General features: G+C 37.7%; 3 protein-coding genes across 3 annotated transcripts in view; 1 reads left to right on the top strand and 2 right to left on the bottom strand.

The window, feature by feature from the left end:
- LOC132198087 (zinc finger MIZ domain-containing protein 1-like) overlaps nt 1–19,362 on the top strand; it is a 142,315-nt gene that overhangs the window by 35,833 nt on the left and 87,120 nt on the right. The window lies entirely within an intron of this gene.
- LOC132196281 (basic proline-rich protein-like) lies at nt 633–2,832 on the bottom strand. Its single transcript, XM_059618821.1, has 3 exons — nt 2,677–2,832; nt 1,896–2,591; nt 633–1,817 (listed from the first exon to the last, which is right to left on the bottom strand). The coding sequence occupies exons 2-3, from the start codon at nt 1,905–1,907 to the stop codon at nt 633–635; spliced, it is 1,197 nt and encodes a 398-aa protein (XP_059474804.1). The 5' UTR covers nt 1,908–2,591; nt 2,677–2,832.
- LOC132197189 (antho-RFamide neuropeptides-like) lies at nt 3,824–5,267 on the bottom strand. Its single transcript, XM_059620300.1, has 3 exons — nt 5,202–5,267; nt 5,049–5,138; nt 3,824–4,931 (listed from the first exon to the last, which is right to left on the bottom strand). Exons 1-3 carry the CDS (start codon nt 5,217–5,219, stop codon nt 3,906–3,908), a joined length of 1,134 nt encoding a protein of 377 aa, XP_059476283.1. The 5' UTR covers nt 5,220–5,267; the 3' UTR covers nt 3,824–3,905.

The raw sequence follows: 19,362 nt of genomic DNA, 5'->3' as shown, positions 1-19,362 counted from the left end.
TTATATGCAATTTTCAAGCAGCTTATTTTCTTACAAAAACGCGGAAGGGCTTCAGGGCGTGACCATTCATAGAATCATGACGGTCCTATCTACATGGTTTTATCTTTAAATTACCAAACAATGGCATATTACAGTTTTTGTTATATTATATTTATTTTTCATTTAATAAATTATTAACATGCATATTAAGAATTGTATATTTAACCTGATATGATGATCAATTTGGTCAAACAAAGAGCTAGAGAAATTGGTTTTTTTTATAGAGCTACAAAAAATATTCATTCAAACATTTTAAGTATACATATATGTATATTTTAGATGAAATCAATATGTATTCATAATCCAGGCACTTTTGTAAATTTTACATTACAATTTGCAGCTCGAAAATAAATTAATTAAATGTATAAGAAAAAAATCAAGTTTTAAGAATTATTCAATATATAATTTTAAAACTTCAAATTACAATCTGCATGCTTTTTTTATTTGTTTTGGTACAAACATCCAAATAACTGAAGACCCTTTAGAACTGAGGTCATTCTATATTGCATTCAATTTCATTTCTCTGTTATCTGTTATCTTGTATTATACATTATATCCTCTTGCACTAATTTAGCAAGGAATATCGGCCATCTTTACATTCCTGGTGGGCCTCTTCCGGGGGGACCTTGCATTCCAGGTGGGCCCCCTCCTGGCGGCCCCCCTCCTGGGGGACCTTGCATCCCAGGTGGGCCCCCTCCTGGTGGGCCTCCGCCTGGTGGGCCTCCGCCTGGTGGGCCTCCGCCTGGTGGGCCTCCGCCTGGTGGGCCTCCGCCTGGTGGGCCTCCGCCTGGTGGGCCTCCGCCTGGTGGGCCTCCGCCTGGTGGGCCTCCGCCTGGTGGGCCTCCGCCTGGTGGGCCTCCGCCTGGTGGGCCTCCGCCTGGTGGGCCTCCGCCTGGTGGGCCTCCGCCTGGTGGGCCTCCGCCTGGTGGGCCTCCGCCTGGTGGGCCTCCGCCTGGTGGGCCTCCGCCTGGTGGGCCTCCGCCTGGTGGGCCTCCGCCTGGTGGGCCTCCGCCTGGTGGGCCTCCGCCTGGTGGGCCTCCGCCTGGTGGGCCTCCGCCTGGTGGGCCTCCGCCTGGTGGGCCTCCGCCTGGTGGGCCTCCGCCTGGTGGGCCTCCGCCTGGGGGGCCTCCGCCTGGTGGGCCTCCGCCTGGTGGGCCTCCGCCTGGTGGGCCTCCGCCTGGTGGGCCACCGCCTGGTGGGCCTCCGCCTGGTGGGCCTCCTCCTGGTGGGCCTCCTCCTGGTGGGCCTCCGCCTGGGGGGCCACCGCCTGGTGGGCCTCCGCCTGGTGGGCCTCCGCCTGGTGGGCCTCCGCCTGGTGGGCCTCCGCCTGGTGGGCCTCCGCCTGGTGGGCCTCCGCCTGGTGGGCCTCCGCCTGGTGGGCCTCCGCCTGGGGGCCCACCTCCTGGGGGACCTTGCATACCAGGGGGACCTTGCATACCAGGGGGACCTTGCATACCAGGGGGACCTTGCATTCCTGGAGGACCTTGCATTCCTGGAGGACCTTGCATTCCAGGAGGACCTTGAATTCCAGGGGGACCTTGCATCCCAGGTGGGCCACCTGGTGGCCCAGGAAGAAATGGAATAGTTTTGATTGATTTAAAGAAAAGTGGAACTGGCAATTTAATTTCTGAGGGAGGAATTTGAACTTGTAGTGCTTGACTTAGTCGATTCAATCTGGCGATTGCATTTGCCGTGAGAACTTGATTCGTGAAAACTTTTTTCAATAGGATTTCTTGGCCGTTCAAGCATGTTGCCAAAAGCGCCGTCAGCCAAAGGAGCTGCAATAACATTTTTTTTGTAGTTGCTACAAAATACCTTTTGTGGTTAAATTTAAATTCTTAATTTTAATGACTCACCGAGATGAACATCAAAAGTGTTTAGAATTGCTATGCTTCCACTGTGCGTACCATTGAGCAATGCTGTATCTATTTTAAAAGCATGAGAATATATACCTGACAATAGTGGAGTTGTTTATCTTTGCTCAACAGGCGGAAAAAGTAGCGACTGTATTTTTTAAGTTTACAAACTTTTGAACTGTTGTTAGATTTTATTACGATAGCTTTGTTTGCATTTCGAAATGTTAAATTTCTAGCTATTTCTTGCCATGAATGAAATTCTGGAGTAAATTAAATTTTAATTTGATTTGTTTTCACATTTTTCTTATATAAGATTTTTAAATAATTTTAACAATAATATAATCATTAAGCTTTTTCAGTATTTATTTTTTAATTGTTAATGTTTTTGAAATGATGCTATAAACCAGCATTCGCGTTGAAACTGAAAGTAGGCAAAAATGGTAGGGTCGGTACTGTTTGGGCATTGATCATGAAAAATGGTAACGTGGGCAATAACATCATTTGCCCATTTCCCATCATCATCATCATATTTCCAGGGGGCATCATAACCATGGCTGGACCAGGCGGTGGAGCGGGTAAATTTTGAGTGAGCGCTGGCAAAATTAACGCAGAAAGGGCGTTCAAGGCTATCAATTGTTTACCAGGGTCAAAAGCCTCTGCAGTCGACGTCATAAGGACTAACGCTCCTAACAGTACCTATAAATTATAAATATTTCAAATAATCATAGTTAATTCAATGTCCATGAGAAAATTAAAATAAAAAGGCGAGGCCTTATCTTACAAAGAACATTATCTTGAATGAACTGAGTTTCTTGAATGAACTGGAAAGTAAAATGCGTGCGTTATTTTATACTCACGCACTGACTTCCTTGTTTTAAGTGTTACAAATTGAATAAATATATGCAAATGAATAAATTAACAGACTAAAATTATGAATTATGAGCAAGATTATTTCCAATCTACTAATCCTATTCATTAATTGATTGAACTGTAGCATTCAGTAGAGAGAGGAAGTAATTTGACTTAATTATAAATCTATAAGATAATGAAAGCATGAATTGAATTTCTTACACGCCACTTAATGAAAGGCATCCTATATTTATAAACCACTTTTGAACAAGTAACTTGCGAAACTGCTGAATTCGCACGTTTCGACTGCTGATGTGGTGAGAGTGAAATTTATTTTAAAATTTTTTGCTCATTACGCTTTTTTAAAAGTATGTGAAAGAATTTCCAAACTTTCTGTAAAAGCATGGACGGCGCTACCAAGAAACCGGATTTATTTGAAGTGAGCGCCCAGATATGCACAACAGACTTTTTTTGTAGAAAAAAACTTGACTTTGCATAACATAACAGTCCTGTTTATTTTTTGATTCGTTGCATTGGTTGCTCGAGCAGCGTTGGCGAAATAGGTGCGGGGAAGGCGAAAGGGTGAGAGCTTTGTTGTTCTGTTGATCTGCGAGCGCTGATTGCGAGTCAATCAATAATTTTCACAGCCTGTGTGTCGCCTTTTGTTTGTTTTGTAGCGACGGCGGCCGCTTTTCGCGTGCTCGTTATGCGAGTGCCTGTTATTTACATGGCAAACGCCGATATGACATTATGGGAAAATTTTGGAAATTTTTATTTTTATTTTTAAATGTATATATAAATTTAAAAAAATCTCATCATTATATCTGAAAAATTTTTGAAATTAAATTAATTGTTTAATTTCAACGTATTATTTATTTTGATAATTGAAACCAGATTAAAACTTAAAAAGAACACTTCTTATGTTTGAATTAAACGAGAGATTAATGTAATGCATTAAAATTTTATAAGTTGGTCGTTTTAGAAATATGAAATATTTGCCAAAGATTTTGTGATTTACATGTTTTTGAAAGTTATTGTTTCCTTTGCTTTCATTTTATTCTATTTGCATAAAATATAATAACAACAACAAGTTATATTATGAAATATTTATTTATTTCTTCAAAAAATAAATAGTAACAATTTCATTACAAGAGCAAATATTTAGAATCTAAAAAGCTCGCGACCGTAGGAGCGGCCAGAAGAGAGTCCTGCCTGGCCTCTGCGTCCCTCTTCGCCCTGGCGTCCGGCGGTCTGCTGGCCACCAAATCCGCGCCTAGCCTCCTGTCCGAAGCGGCTATTTTCCTGTCCAAGCGCCTCCTCGTTGTTGCCTCTGCGCTGTCCCTCGGCGATGTTTCCCTGCTCGACGCGACGACTGCCCTCCTGTCTGCCAAAGTAGTTCAAATTGAACCTGGAGTAGAAATCGCCACCACGACGATTTTCCTCTTGCCTACCAAAGCCGCGTCCGGCAGCACCAGCCTCCTGTCCGGAACGTCCAGCTTCCTCCTGGGTGTTGAAACCGCGCTGAGCCTCCTGTCCGATGCGTCCACCTTCTTGACCAACACGGGACTCTTCCTGTACATTACGTTCAGCTTCCTCCTGGCGACCTCCTTCCTGTCTGAAACGTCCAAAAGTCTCCTGGGCGTTGTAACCACGCTGAGTCTCCTGTCTGACTTGTTCGCCTTCCTGTCCAATACGGGCTTCCTGAACATTACGTTCACCCTCCTGTCCAGAACGTCCAGCTTCATCCTGGGCATTGAAGCCGCGCTGCACTTCCTGTCCTACGCGTCCGCCTTCCTGTCTAAGACGGGCACCTTCTTCTCCATTACGCTGACCCTCCTGTCTGAAACGTCCAACATTCTCCTGGGAGTTAAAAATACGCTGCGCCTCCTGTCCGCCGAGTCTGCCTTCCTGACCAATACGGGCACCTTCCTGTCCGAACCGTTCACCCTCTTGTCCAGCACGCTCGGCCTCTTGTTCAAAACGGTTAGTGTCTTGTCCTCGCTGGCTTTCTTCCTGACGAGCAAAGCCGCGCTCAGCCTCTTGTCCGAAACGACTAGACTCCTGTCCGAAACGTCCAGCATCCTGACTGAAGCGGCTGCTTTCCAGCCCAGAGCCACCGAAGCGACCGAAGCCAAATCTTCCACCCTCCTGCCGGTCGCCAAAGCCACTACTTCCAGCAATGTCTTTCTGTAAAATAAACAAAACTTAAATTTTTATACTCTGCAGTTTAAAAAAAAAATGATGTTATTGGTTAATTATTTTTATCAAACTTAAAATTGATTTGAATTAAATAAAAAAACTTACCCTGAAGACGTAGGAGTACGACTTGCCGATCGGCTCTAGGATGAAAGCGCCGTGGACGAGGCAGACGGAAACCGCCAGGAAAGTGAAAATCTGAAATTGATTTTAAATTTATGAAAAAATTTGAACTTAAAATCGTAATATCAGTCTCCATACTTTAAATTGGTGAGCCATAATTGAACTGATCCGTTTGACGATAAGTGTGGAAGTGACAATCGTTGGGAAGTGACCGGCTTTTATACAGTCAACTGGAGCAACGTATCGGCAGGTAAAAGGTCTGTCGCGTTTATTTTTAACTCAATCACAGAGGTCGGTCTGCTTGTGCGGTGCCTCTTTTGGGAAGGAAACAGGTGCTTTGCTGCAAAACATACCTGTCGATGCGTAAGTGCTCTTGCTATATTTTTAAACAATTGGGTCACGCATTTCGCGTTGCACGTCATTATCCTTGACTATTTTTGCACGGGCCAAAGTCGCCCTATAAATTTGACTACGGAAACTACTTTCTCAAAATTTGTACAAAAATAGCGTATTTGTATAAAAAAATCTCCTTATTGAATATGTGGCAACAAGTAAGTTTGAATATGCGCTGAAAGAATCCAAGTAAATAAGAAAAGCATTCGTCCCTCTTTGATCGGGGATGACTCACCCCTGTCTGAAGGGGTCGTGGCCGTAAAGAGAGAAAACTGTAAATCGACCCTCTCGGAATGCTGTGCAGGAATGTTCAAAGGACTCTTCATATTGCACTGGACACAAGCACCTCTCAATTCTCTCAATATAGAAGCATAAATTGCCGGAGAAATGCATACAACATTTAAATTGAAATTATAATTGTTATCATAATATCATTAATTATATTTTAGAGATAAAAAAATCAATGAAAAACTAAAAAAGAAATAAAAATTAACAAAAAACCAATATTATCATCTTTCCTACTTAACAGCGTTAAGTAATGACAATTATCAAGAAATAATAATTACATTAAATTAAAATAATTTAAAAACATTCAATTTAATCCAAATTTTTTATTATTAATATAAGAAATATCAGAACGATATAATGCCTTTTAAACAAAATTATTTAATATAAGGACGTTGTCGCAGGTAATCCTCAATAATTGTCAGATGATAATATTCTTAAAGAAGAATGGAGTGGATTTCCATTTATTTGATATTATACGTAATTATCTGCGATATTGTATATTTCCAAATAATAAATTTATATAAAATGAAAAAGTTTAAAATCGAGTAATTTTTTTATTGATTTTTTTGTTTTTCAATTGCATTCCTTCTAAATCACACCTCATTAACGCGTAAAGTAATGGAAAAGTCGTTCGAGCAGACGTTTGAGCTGCCAAAAGGTTTGCGCTTTTTAATTGCTGGCAGCAGCGTTTATATCAACCCGCAAATAATTAGTGCCGGGAATTGAGTTTAATTTCCTTAAGTCTGCCGCTCTGCACAGCGCCAACGGCGGCGATTTCTTCATCGCTCGAGAAGGCTCTTCGGTATTTTTTGCACGTAAGTGTGGAGAGTGCAGAGCGCGCGCGGGAATAATATCAAACTCGCGAAACTTTTCCACCCCGCCATTTTCCTCCTCTCTTGCTCGCTGGAAACGCTGTAATGCGTTTCGGGGAGAAAAGAAGAAAAATAATGGCAGCTAGTTGCGGAAAAGCGGCGACGCTCGGCTCGGACGAGCAACAGGATTTATTTATTTTGCGCGTTGCCCGGAAATGCTGCGAGGGGCGAGAGCGGAAAAAAGGTCTACGACTTCATGCAGCAGCACCTTGGATGTGATCTGGTAACCAAATGAGCAGCCCCAGATCAATACGCCCTCCCTCCATCCCTGCGGGGCGAAAAACTACCCCTTCGGCACCCCTTACCACCTATGAGGCCAAGAGGGCATTAGGAAAAGAAACGTGGAGTTTTAATTAATTTGATTAAGTTTTATTCTGTGGAAGTGGGAATATTTGTTTATCATAAATTTTTTGCGTTTTAATAATTAGAAAAACTTAAAATGAATACATGTTAGTGAAAGAAATATATATAAATAATACAAATTTGAGAGTCAAAAAATTAAATCTCATCCATTTCATCCAATAGTTTATACTTCTTTATACACTATTTAAATTATTAAGTTATTATCTTAGGTTTCAAAATATCTTAGAGAGTGTTATATTTATTTAAAAAGAAAAAATCTTGGAAAAAGAGCCTACAAATAATAAATAGTAAGTAATTTTATGATATTTAAATTTATTTTTTATTTTTTCCAATTATTATGATAACATTACAAAGTGATTTTCAGTAATTATACATTGAAACCACACAAGTATCAAGCATGCAGATTCAAGCGATGTAAGTGATTAGTGCGCAACAAGCATGCAACTTTACTAGCGTCCGAGTCGAGCCGGTTGCCTAACACAAGTGAGAGCCTCTCCATTTTTCACGTTTAGCCACTTCAATCAATTCTCTCCTTCGGGGATTTGCGAAAAAAAATCGCCCCCTCTCAAAATGAAATATTCGTCCGGCAGGGAAATCCATCTCTTTGCCGCCTTATTAATTTCCGGCGGCATAGGAGACCGCGCAATCCAAACGGTTGTGGTGTTTGGAGAATTTTCAGTCTGTTTTTGCCGCTCACTCTGCTCGACACTGCGATGAATAATTGGGCAGGCACCGCCGAAATTAATTCCCCGCGGAACGCGCCACCAATTGAACGAGCGCCGCACGCACACGTATTCGGCGCCATGAATAAATTGGCAAAATCACAATCACCGCCCCTTCCGCAAAATTAGTGCTGTAAAATCTGTCCTGCTGGTATAGAGAAATTCTCGGTAGCAAATTACACACAGCTAGTATTGTTATTCCTCCTAACTAACTCTTAAGCTCGGGAAAATATTTTCCAAAATATGTATCAGAGTGTGTAAATTTGTAAATTGGAATTTTTTAACTTGCCTCTATCCTGTTTGGTGAAATTTCAAACAATTTTGTGTAAATTAGAACTCAATATAAACCATTTTCATTCATTTCACTTAATGAAAAAAATTATTTGAATGATTAATTAAAACAACTCTTATACAACCGGAATAGCATTCTTGTTCGCCCGGTTGCATAATTTTGGTGAATGTTTGTTTAATTCTAACTATTTTTCAATATCTTTTAATAGGGGAGTTTGTTCATTGAATGCATTACCGCCATCGCTAACCCCTTTTTTAAACCCCAAACTGTGAAATACGAATGATTCACCCTTTTCAAGACCCCCATCTGTCGCATCGCGTATGAAGCGGCCGAGTGAAGTATGTGCTTGTGGAAATAAATCACTTGAAATCGTGTGAGCACCTGCGCAGTTTGTATTTCGAAAGCACCTTGTTACTGTTAGTCAAAGGAGCCGCTTTGATTGTCATTATAGTAAGTGGGGTCGAGACAAATGTGTCGATTAAAAGTATCAAATCATTTGTTTGGAAACCGCATGTAAAATTTAACTATATTTTCCTTCTCCAGGCCAAGCTAAACTGAAGGAAATAAATTATCTAATTTAGCATTTCCTTTGATAAAATTGTTTGCGTCAGAAGCTATGAATTTCCTTGAGTCCTTTTTATCCCTATATAGATAACTACATAATTATCTAATAGTTACATTTTTTATTTTATTTTTTTCTTTTATTCATGGAAAGTGAACTTTAAAAAATATTTTTTTTTTGTATTGTTAAATATTGCTGTCCAACTGCAAAACGGTTTATTTTTTATTGATAATGTTGCACGCAGGTTTATTTATAAAGCATAAATTTTTTGTTTTGATTACAACTGCCATCGTGCTTGGCGCCTCACTGTGAATCTTTCTGTCCCAAGGACCAAAACACTTGAAAACAGACACTCATTTTTATTGTTTTTCAAGCTTCTTTGTGTTTTTTATTTTTCTTCTTGAGTTTCCACATTTCAAAGGAGGGCAAGGAAAATATCGTCTCAAAAATGCACATAAATTTCCAAGCGCTAGAAATTAATTCTCGGCCGTGGCAACAAAAAGTTCATATTCATACATATGTTTCTCTCCTCCTACTCATCCTCTCTTTCTTGCAGAGGATGAAATTTTCATTTGAGAAATGCTGGAAGAACGTCGCCGTCCGTTTTGGCGGAAAATTTATTTATTTATCGGCGGGCATTACGAGATTGAGTAATAAAAATAAATCACTCTTTATTACCCGAAAACATTTCTTCTTTTTTCCACGCACTATAGCTGGAGAGAGTAAAAAGTGCCGCTCGAATTACTCTCCTAACTCGGCGCGCGACCCGGGCGGGAATCAACAATAATGGACTCTTTCATTATTTACTCCTGATCTTTCCGATCAATACGGTTCGGGAGGCAAACCAAGTGCCAAAATTAGCCAGAGATTGAGTCAAACTGCGGTGGAAATTTCTGCGGTCTTCAACGCTTAATAAATTGCAATCAAAAGTGTGAGTTTACACGGCAGTTAGGGTTATGGACCAATTAAATTTTATTCCTGCCATAAACAAGTTAAGTTTTCTCCAAACTTGGGTCATTTTTCGCCGTAAAGTTAATAAAATTTAACTACATAACAAATTTCAATCTGACTCGTATAAATGTGATTAGTAAAAGATTTATTCTCTGAAAAAAATTGCACTCTAAAACAACAATTTTAGAAAAAAAAGGCTGCGAATTTTATGGACGAGTAACATTAGTGCTATTTTATTTATTTATTTATTTCGTACCAAAATAACGTATTTCAAATTATAATTTTCTATTAAATGCTGAAACTCATAAAAAACTATTAATAATTGAATAAAATAATTAAAATAATCACTCATCTATGAATTGTCATGTTTTAATCAACAAACGCAATTTTATTTTAAGTATTTTGTTATTTTATTTGCTGAGTTTTGTCATACGTCATAGCAGAAATGACAGGCAGTTTAGTTAGGTGCGTCCAACGCCAGTTTCCACAAATTTGGTCTGATGTCGTCTGTGTACGCTTTGTGTTTCTCGCTCCTCTGTCTCTATTCATTTTTATTTGTGTATACGTATTTATATATTAATTGTCGTTGGAAGAGCGATTATTCACTGCTTCTCCTTTTGTGGCTGTGGCTTTTTCAAGGTGTGTCTCGCTCCTCTCTCTCTCTCTCTCTCGCTGCCTATATGCCCGGCATATACATATATTGTTATTATTTAAACAACCTGAGCGGCAGCAGAACAAGAAAGAAAGAAACCTCTGGCTCTGATACTCTCCATGGGAGCTTTTGGTGCCCTCGCGCAAGGTCAAATACTTTCTTGATGGGTGCCACGCATTAATTCGAGTTAAAAAAATCATTCTCTCTGTTTATCTTCTCTCTTTAAATTATCTCGGTAGTTAATGAAAGGGAAATTTTTCTGTAAAAACGAGCAGAGAATTTCTGGCAATGAATCCACTTAAGACAAATTGATAAGACTTTGAAAAATTCCTCTCGTTTTATTCGCAGCTGAAACGGTTGACTTTAGAAATTAATCTGAAAATTGTTGAAGTATAAAAGTGTCTCTCTATGCGTGTTTATCTTTGCTTAGGGATGAGTCAGTCGGGAGATCGGAGAGCGATGATGTTCCAATTTTAGCACTCGCAGCTCTGCTGTCTTGAAGAATCCATCTCTATCTGTTTTATTTGGGGCCTCCACGGCGCGGCCAACCGCTCCTCTTCCACCCTCAAGATGAGAATTTTTCTCTGGCTGCTCGCATTGTACATATATGTGAGCGGTTAGAAAATTTACTGAGAGCTGCACCCGAAATAAAACCTCGGCGAGACACGCGCGTTTGTTTTACAAATTCAGTCTGGAGGTTGTTTCGTTTCTCAAGAGAGAAAGCGGCCAAGTAGGAATTGTGCGCGGCTGATTTGATTCTCTTTGATTTGGGCATAATTGCCCATTATTCCAATGAGGAAGGGTGAGGCAATTATTGTTTGGATAATTGCGACTGTCACTTTGTCAACCTCGCGAGTTGTGACATAAAAAATTAATTCCCTGTAGATTTATTGTGTAATGAGATTTTGCCAGTCACAATAATTAATTTATCTTAACTTCAGATCTTTGAATAGAAAAGCACCATCTATGGGTACAAACAACAAATAATCAAACTAAAATATTTAACTTCACATAGTACAATTTTTGTTTCACATGAACATAAATTAATAAAATTAAATTGTTTTGTTATTTTATATAATTATTAATTAGAATTAAATTTACTTCATTTCAATTCTTAAAATTTCATTTTTCTTTTTTTAATTTGTAAACATAGTAATTAGATTTAACTTGTTTCTATCTCTACCCAATCAGCCTAGAATTGAGTTTGTTAATTACAGGTCCCTCATCTTTTTATAATTTTTGCATAAATTTCACCACAAATGATCTTTATTTGAAAGATTTGGATTAGCAACATCACCGTTAGTAATTCATCAATGCACTTGATTTATTTGCTCTCCCTGCCCTGCAAAAAATGATCTGCCACCACTCGGCGTTTATGAAAATTACACGTCAAGAGTCGATGATTATTATTTTTTTAATAATGGTAATGTGCGCACATACTGCGCGCCTCATTAAATAATGAAAAAATGGCGGATGCAAGGCAGGGTCGGGATTATCGCTTTTTTTACCCCTTCGCCAGAGTGACGCAATTTTACATCGCGTGCAAATCGAAACGGACCGGCTTTTTGGCACTCACGAAAAAATAAATTGCATTTTGAAGGTGACGTGAATATGTTTGCAAAACGCAATTACTTTCGGGGGCAGCCAGTATAGACAGTACTGAAATCAATCAATCAAATTATGTGATTTTCTTCGTTTGAAGTTGAAAGGGAAAAAAATAATGTTTTGCCTGGTTTGGCAAACTGATGTTATAGCATGGCAAGGTCCTGGTTTGCACATTGATGGTCGCAGAGAAAAAAGTTTAACGAGAGCCAAGGATCAGTGTGCGGTTTGCTCTTGCAAGAATAAGTATTATATGTAGCAACTGAAATTATGTAATTTATTTTTCTAATACTTAGTGTTCTTATAATTTCACTATTAAAATTTCTATATTTAAAATTTATTAATATTTCTTTAATTTTACGAAATGCTAAATTCTACTTTTAAATTTTTCATTTGCACACATTGATTAAAAAATTTTTTTTTGATAATATTAAGAAAACGATAAAGATCAAGTTTATTTACTCATTTTAAATTTCCAATGAAAGTTAAAATTGATAGGCAAATTTTCAACGTTACTGCATGTAATTTTTAATTTATTCGTACAAAGAAATTTAAAATTTAAAAACACCCACTCCTGCAGCGAAATAATTAATGTAATGAGCCGTACACGCTGATATTTTCCGCTGGATACAGAAACGTCCAGTGCAAACAATTTAATCAGAGTCATAATTCCCTTTTAACGCTCGGTGTTATTCAATCCAGAGCGTATTTCCATTTCGGTTTGCGTTTCAAATCCTCTCTGCCCTCGGTGCTCTTTGTCTGTGAACAACACGCGTTTTAATTTCATTTCCGCGCGCAATTAAGCCAATAACAACTCTGAAAACGTATACGCACATGATGGTTGCGTTTGTATAAATTAATTGCATTTTCCCTATCTGGGTCGTCAAAGCCAAGGGGCAGGAGTTTTTGTTTCCAAGCAGAATCTCCCCTAATCGCGCCTCTCCTGTATAGACGTTGCTTTTCTCACTTGCGTTTTGTTTGTTTGCATCCAGGTATATATATTTTGAACAAAATAGGCTACGCGGGGCCGCCGAGCAGAAGAATGAAAGAAAGAAAAGGCCAGCAAGAGGCAGCAGTCAATATTCTAATGAATGTATCATCTCAGAATTATCTGCAGCTAATTTGCATGACCGGTCCTTTGGCTCCTTTATCCGAGTCGACCGACACGGCGAGCGTGTGCGTCACTTGCTCGCTAGCTCTCGCGCTTAATTTTCGTGTTTGTACCTCCGGAGCTCACATTTACAAAGCACCGCTTTTTGCTTGTCCGCGTCTCTTCGCCTCGCTACCACTTAGGCGTTCGAACCAGAGCCATTTGGTGGCTTTCGTGACACGTGCTCCTCAATGAAAATCCAGACAAAGGGACCTTCAAACTGGACGAAATAAAGTAACAACATTTTGAAATTTATTGTCTTGATTTCTTCAAAGTTGGTTCGATTGTAAGCTGATCTTTTATACTTTGGAATAAACAGATTTGCATTACAAGGGGGGACAAAAATTTGGTCCCTTGGAAATATGTAAGCAGATATACATCATTGATTGCCCTCCTTTTAATTTAAACTTGCAAAAGGTACATCATTTGATTTTCTTTCACAGCTATTTATTAAACGATGCTCATAATGATTAAAAATATCAAAAAATATACTCCTAAGTTGAGTGTTATTGGGTGTTATGAAGAAATAAACAATTTAATTTTGGTGTATGGATTTGATGAACAATAAATGAAAGAAGCGAATGGGGATTCTTTAAAATATAAATCATCCGTTTTATTCTGAAGATTATTTCTTAATCCTTCTTTTAAATACCTAAAAAAAATTCAGCTAAGAAAATCATTTCTTTATTGATTTTTATTATTTTAAAATAACTATAAGTAAGGCTGAACGTTTTACAATTAGTCTATTTTTAAGGTCAAAATAGTCGACTATTTTTAGTCGATTAAAAAAATTAATAGCCTCTTTCACACTATTTTAAAGCTTTTTTTCTAGATTTTGAAGCAGTACGAGCTATACTTTGACTGAGACCTCAATATTTAAGTAATACCATGTTTGGTGCTAAATACGAGCGGAGCAAAAAACTCAGCTATTGTGCCGTAAAAGTAAGAGTTAAGGCTGCTCTTTCACACTATTTTAAAGCTTTTTTTCTAGATTTTGTAGCAGTACGAGCTATACTTTGACTGAGACCTCAATATTTAAGTAATACCATGTTTGGTGCTAAATACGAGCGGAGCAAAAAACTCAGCTATTGTGCCGTAAAATTAAGAGTTAAGGCTGCTCTTTCACACTATTTTAAAGCTTTTTTTCTAGATTTTGAAGCAGTACGAGCTATACTTTGACTGAGACCTCAATATTTAAGTAATACCATGTTTGGTGCTAAATACGAGCGGAGCAAAAAACTCAGCTATTGTGCCGTAAAATTAAGAGTTAAGGCTGTTCTTTCACACTATTTTAAAGCTTTTTTTCTAGATTTTGTAGCAGTTCGAGCTATACTTTGACTTAGACCTCAATATTTAAATAATACCATGTTTGGTGCTAAATACGAGCGGAGCAAAAAACAGCTATTGTGCCGTAAAATTAAGAGTTAAGGCAGCTCTTTCACACTATTTTAAAGCTTTTTTTCTAGATTTTGAAGCAGTACGAGCTATACTTTGACTGAGACCTCAATATTTAAGTAATACCATGTTTGGTGCTAAATACGAGCGGAGCAAAAAACTCAGCTATTGTGCCGTAAAATTAAGAGTTAAGGCTGTTCTTTCACACTATTTTAAAGCTTTTTTTCTAGATTTTGTAGCAGTTCGAGCTATACTTTGACTTAGACCTCAATATTTAAATAATACCGTGTTTGGTGCTAAATACGAGCGGAGCAAAAAACAGCTATTGTGCCGTAAAATTAAGAGTTAAGGCAGCTCTTTCACACTATTTTAAAGCTTTTTTTCTAGATTTTGAAGCAGTACGAGCTATACTTTGACTGAGACCTCAATATTTAAGTAATACCATGTTTGGTGCTAAATACGAGCGGAGCAAAAAACTCAGCTATTGTGCCGTAAAATTAAGAGTTAAGGCTGCTCTTTCACACTATTTTAAAGCTTTTTTTCTAGATTTTGAAGCAGTACGAGCTATACTTTGACTGAGACCTCAATATTTAAGTAATACCATGTTTGGTGCTAAATACGAGCGGAGCAAAAAACTCAGCTATTGTGCCGTAAAATTAAGAGTTAAGGCTGCTCTTTCACACTATTTTAAAGCTTTTTTTCTAGATTTTGTAGCAGTTCGAGCTATACTTTGACTTAGACCTCAATATTTAAATAATACCATGTTTGGTGCTAAATACGAGCGGAGCAAAAAAACTCAGCTATTGTGCCGTAAAATTAAGAGTTAAGGCTGCTCTTTCACACTATTTTAAAGCTTTTTTTCTAGATTTTGAAGCAGTACGAGCTATACTTTGACTGAGACCTCAATATTTCAATAATACCATGTTTGGTGCTAAATACGAGCGGAGCAAAAAAACTCAGCTATTGTGCCGTAAAATTAAGAGTTAAGGCTGCTCTTTCACACTATTTTAAAGCTTTTTTTCTAGATTTTGAAGCAGTACGAGCTATACTTTGACTGAGACCTCAATATTTCAATAATACCATGTTTGGTGCTAAATACGAACGGAGCAAAAAACTCAGCTATTGTGCCGTAAAATTAAGAGTTAAGGCTGTTCTTTCACACTATTTTAAAGCTTCTTTTCTAGATTTTGAAGCAGTACGAGCTATACTTTGACTGAGACCTCAATATTTAAGTAATACCATGTTTGGTGCTAAATACGAGCGGAGCAAAAAACTCAGCTATTGTGCCGTAAAATTAAGAGTTAAGGCTGTTCTTTCACACTATTTTAAAGCTTTTTTTCTAGATTTTGAAGCAGTACGAGCTATACTTTGACTGAGACCTCAATATTTCAATAATACCATGTTTGGTGCTAAATACGAGCGGAGCAAAAAAACTCAGCTATTGTGCCGTAAAATTAAGAGTTAAGGCTGCTCTTTCACACTATTTTAAAGCTTTTTTTCTAGATTTTGTAGCAGTACGAGCTATAATTTGACTTAGACCTCAATATTTAAATAATACCGTGTTTGGTGCTAAATACGAGCGGAGCAAAAAACTCAGCTATTGTGCCGTAAAATTAAGAGTTAAGGCTGCTCTTTCACACTATTTTAAAGCTTTTTTTCTAGATTTTGAAGCAGTACGAGCTATACTTTGACTGAGACCTCAATATTTCAATAATACCATGTTTGGTGCTAAATACGAGCGGAGCAAAAAAACTCAGCTATTGTGCCGTAAAATTAAGAGTTAAGGCTGTTCTTTCACACTATTTTAAAGCTTTTTTTCTAGATTTTGAAGCAGTACGAGCTATACTTTGACTGAGACCTCAATATTTCAATAATACCATGTTTGGTGCTAAATACGAGCGGAGCAAAAAAACTCAGCTATTGTGCCGTAAAATTAAGAGTTAAGGCTGCTCTTTCACACTATTTTAAAGCTTTTTTTCTAGATTTTGTAGCAGTACGAGCTATAATTTGACTTAGACCTCAATATTTAAATAATACCGTGTTTGGTGCTAAATACGAGCGGAGCAAAAAACTCAGCTATTGTGCCGTAAAATTAAGAGTTAAGGCTGTTCTTTCACACTATTTTAAAGCTTTTTTTCTAGATTTTGAAGCAGTACGAGCTATACTTTGACTGAGACCTCAATATTTCAATAATACCATGTTTGGTGCTAAATACGAGCGGAGCAAAAAAACTCAGCTATTGTGCCGTAAAATTAAGAGTTAAGGCTGCTCTTTCACACTATTTTAAAGCTTTTTTTCTAGATTTTGTAGCAGTACGAGCTATAATTTGACTTAGACCTCAATATTTAAATAATACCGTGTTTGGTGCTAAATACGAGCGGAGCAAAAAACTCAGCTATTGTGCCGTAAAATTAAGAGTTAAGGCTGCTCTTTCACACTATTTTAAAGCTTTTTTTCTAGATTTTGAAGCAGTACGAGCTATACTTTGACTGAGACCTCAATATTTCAATAATACCATGTTTGGTGCTAAATACGAGCGGAGCAAAAAAACTCAGCTATTGTGCCGTAAAATTAAGAGTTAAGGCTGATCTTTCACACTATTTTAAAGCTTTTATTCTAGATTTTGTAGCAGTACGAGCTATACTTTGACTGAGACCTCAATATTTAAGTAATACCATGTTTGGTGCTAAATATGAGCGGAGCAAAAAACTCAGCTATTGTGCCGTAAAATTAAGAGTTAAGGCTGTTCTTTCACACTATTTTAAAGCTTTTTTTCTAGATTTTGAAGCAGTACGAGCTATACTTTGACTGAGACCTCAATATTTCAATAATACCATGTTTGGTGCTAAATACGAGCGGAGCAAAAAAACTCAGCTATTGTGCCGTAAAATTAAGAGTTAAGGCTGATCTTTCACACTATTTTAAAGCTTTTATTCTAGATTTTGAAGCAGCACGAGCTATACTTTGACTGAGACCTCAATATTTCAATTATACCATGTTTGGTGCTAAATACGAGCGGAGCAAAAAACTCAGCTATTGTGCCGTAAAATTAAGAGTTAAGGCTGCTCTTTCACACTATTTTAAAGCTTTTTTTCTAGATTTTGAAGCAGTACGAGCTATACTTTGACTGAGACCTCAATATTTCAATAATACCATGTTTGGTGCTAAATACGAGCGGAGCAAAAAACTCAGCTATTGTGCCGTAAAATTAAGAGTTAAGGCTGCTCTTTCACACTATTTTAAAGCTTTTTTTCTAGATTTTGAAGCAGTACGAGCTATACTTTGACTGAGACCTCAATATTTCAATAATACCATGTTTGGTGCTAAATACGAGCGGAGCAAAAAAACTCAGCTATTGTGCCGTAAAATTAAGAGTTAAGGCTGCTCTTTCACACTATTTTAAAGCTTTTTTTCTAGATTTTGAAGCAGTACGAGCTATACTTTGACTGAGACCTCAATATTTCAATAATACCATGTTTGGTGCTAAATACGAACGGAGCAAAAAACTCAGCTATTGTGCCGTAAAATTAAGAGTTAAGGCTGTTCTTTCACACTATTTTAAAGCTTTTTTTCTAGATTTTGAAGCAGTACGAGCTATACTTTGACTGAGACCTCAATATTTCAATAATACCATGTTTGGTGCTAAATACGAGCGGAGCAAAAAAACTCAGCTATTGTGCCGTAAAATTAAGAGTTAAGGCTGCTCTTTCACACTATTTTAAAGCTTTTTTTCTAGATTTTGTAGCAGTACGAGCTATACTTTGACTTAGACCGCAATATTTAAATAATACCGTGTTTGGTGCTAAATACGAGCGGAGCAAAAAACTCAGCTATTGTGCCGTAAAATTAAGAGTTAAGGCTGCTCTTTCACACTATTTTAAAGCTTTTTTTCTAGATTTTGTAGCAGTACGAGCTATACTTTGACTTAGACCTCAATATTTAAATAATACCGTGTTTGGTGCTAAATACGAGCGGAGCAAAAAACTCAGCTATTGTGCCGTAAAATTAAGAGTTAAGGCTGCTCTTTCACACTATTTTAAAGCTTTTTTTCTAGATTTTGAAGCAGTACGAGCTATACTTTGACTGAGACCTCAATATTTCAATAATACCATGTTTGGTGCTAAATACGAGCGGAGCAAAAAACTCAGCTATTGTGCCGTAAAATTAAGAGTTAAGGCTGTTCTTTCACACTATTTTAAAGCTTCTTTTCTAGATTTTGAAGCAGTACGAGCTATACTTTGACTGAGACCTCAATATTTAAGTAATACCATGTTTGGTGCTAAATACGAGCGGAGCAAAAAACTCAGCTATTGTGCCGTAAAATTAAGAGTTAAGGCTGCTCTTTCACACTATTTTAAAGCTTTTTTTCTAGATTTTGTAGCAGTACGAGCTATACTTTGACTTAGACCTCAATATTTAAATAATACCATGTTTGGTGCTAAATACGAGCGGAGCAAAAAAACTCAGCTATTGTGCCGTAAAATTAAGAGTTAAGGCTGCTCTTTCACACTATTTTAAAGCTTTTTTTCTAGATTTTGAAGCAGTACGAGCTATACTTTGACTGAGACCTCAATATTTCAATAATACCATGTTTGGTACTAAATACGAGCGGAGAAAAAAACTCAGCTATTGTGCCGTAAAATTAAGAGTTAAGGCTGCTCTTTCACACTATTTTAAAGCTTTTTTTCTAGATTTTGAAGCAGTACGAGCTATACTTTGACTGAGACCTCAATATTTAAGTAATACCATGTTTGGTGCTAAATACGAGCGGAGCAAAAAACTCAGCTATTGTGCCGTAAAATTAAGAGTTAAGGCTGCTCTTTCACACTATTTTAAAGCTTTTTTTCTAGATTTTGTAGCAGTACGAGCTATACTTTGACTGAGACCTCAATATTTCAATAATACCATGTTTGGTGCTAAATACGAGCGGAGCAAAAAAACTCAGCTATTGTGCCGTAAAATTAAGAGTTAAGGCTGATCTTTCACACTATTTTAAAGCTTTTTTTCTAGATTTTGAAGCAGTACGAGCTATACTTTGACTGAGACCTCAATATTTA

Source organism: Neocloeon triangulifer, unplaced genomic scaffold (genome assembly GCF_031216515.1).
Source record: "Neocloeon triangulifer isolate White Clay Creek 2 clone unplaced genomic scaffold, ASM3121651v1 ptg000012l, whole genome shotgun sequence".
Classification (NCBI taxonomy): domain Eukaryota; kingdom Metazoa; phylum Arthropoda; class Insecta; order Ephemeroptera; family Baetidae; genus Neocloeon; species Neocloeon triangulifer.
The sequence above is the reverse complement of the archived record's forward strand: the minus strand, read 5'-3'. Positions and strand labels throughout refer to the sequence as shown.

Bases quoted from the DNA above. Each gene is read 5' to 3' on its own strand.
- LOC132197189 (XM_059620300.1), bottom strand. The intron at 4,932-5,048 runs GTAAGTTTTTTT...TTTATTTTACAG, and splicing joins CGTACTCCTACGTCTTCAGG to AAAGACATTGCTGGAAGTAG.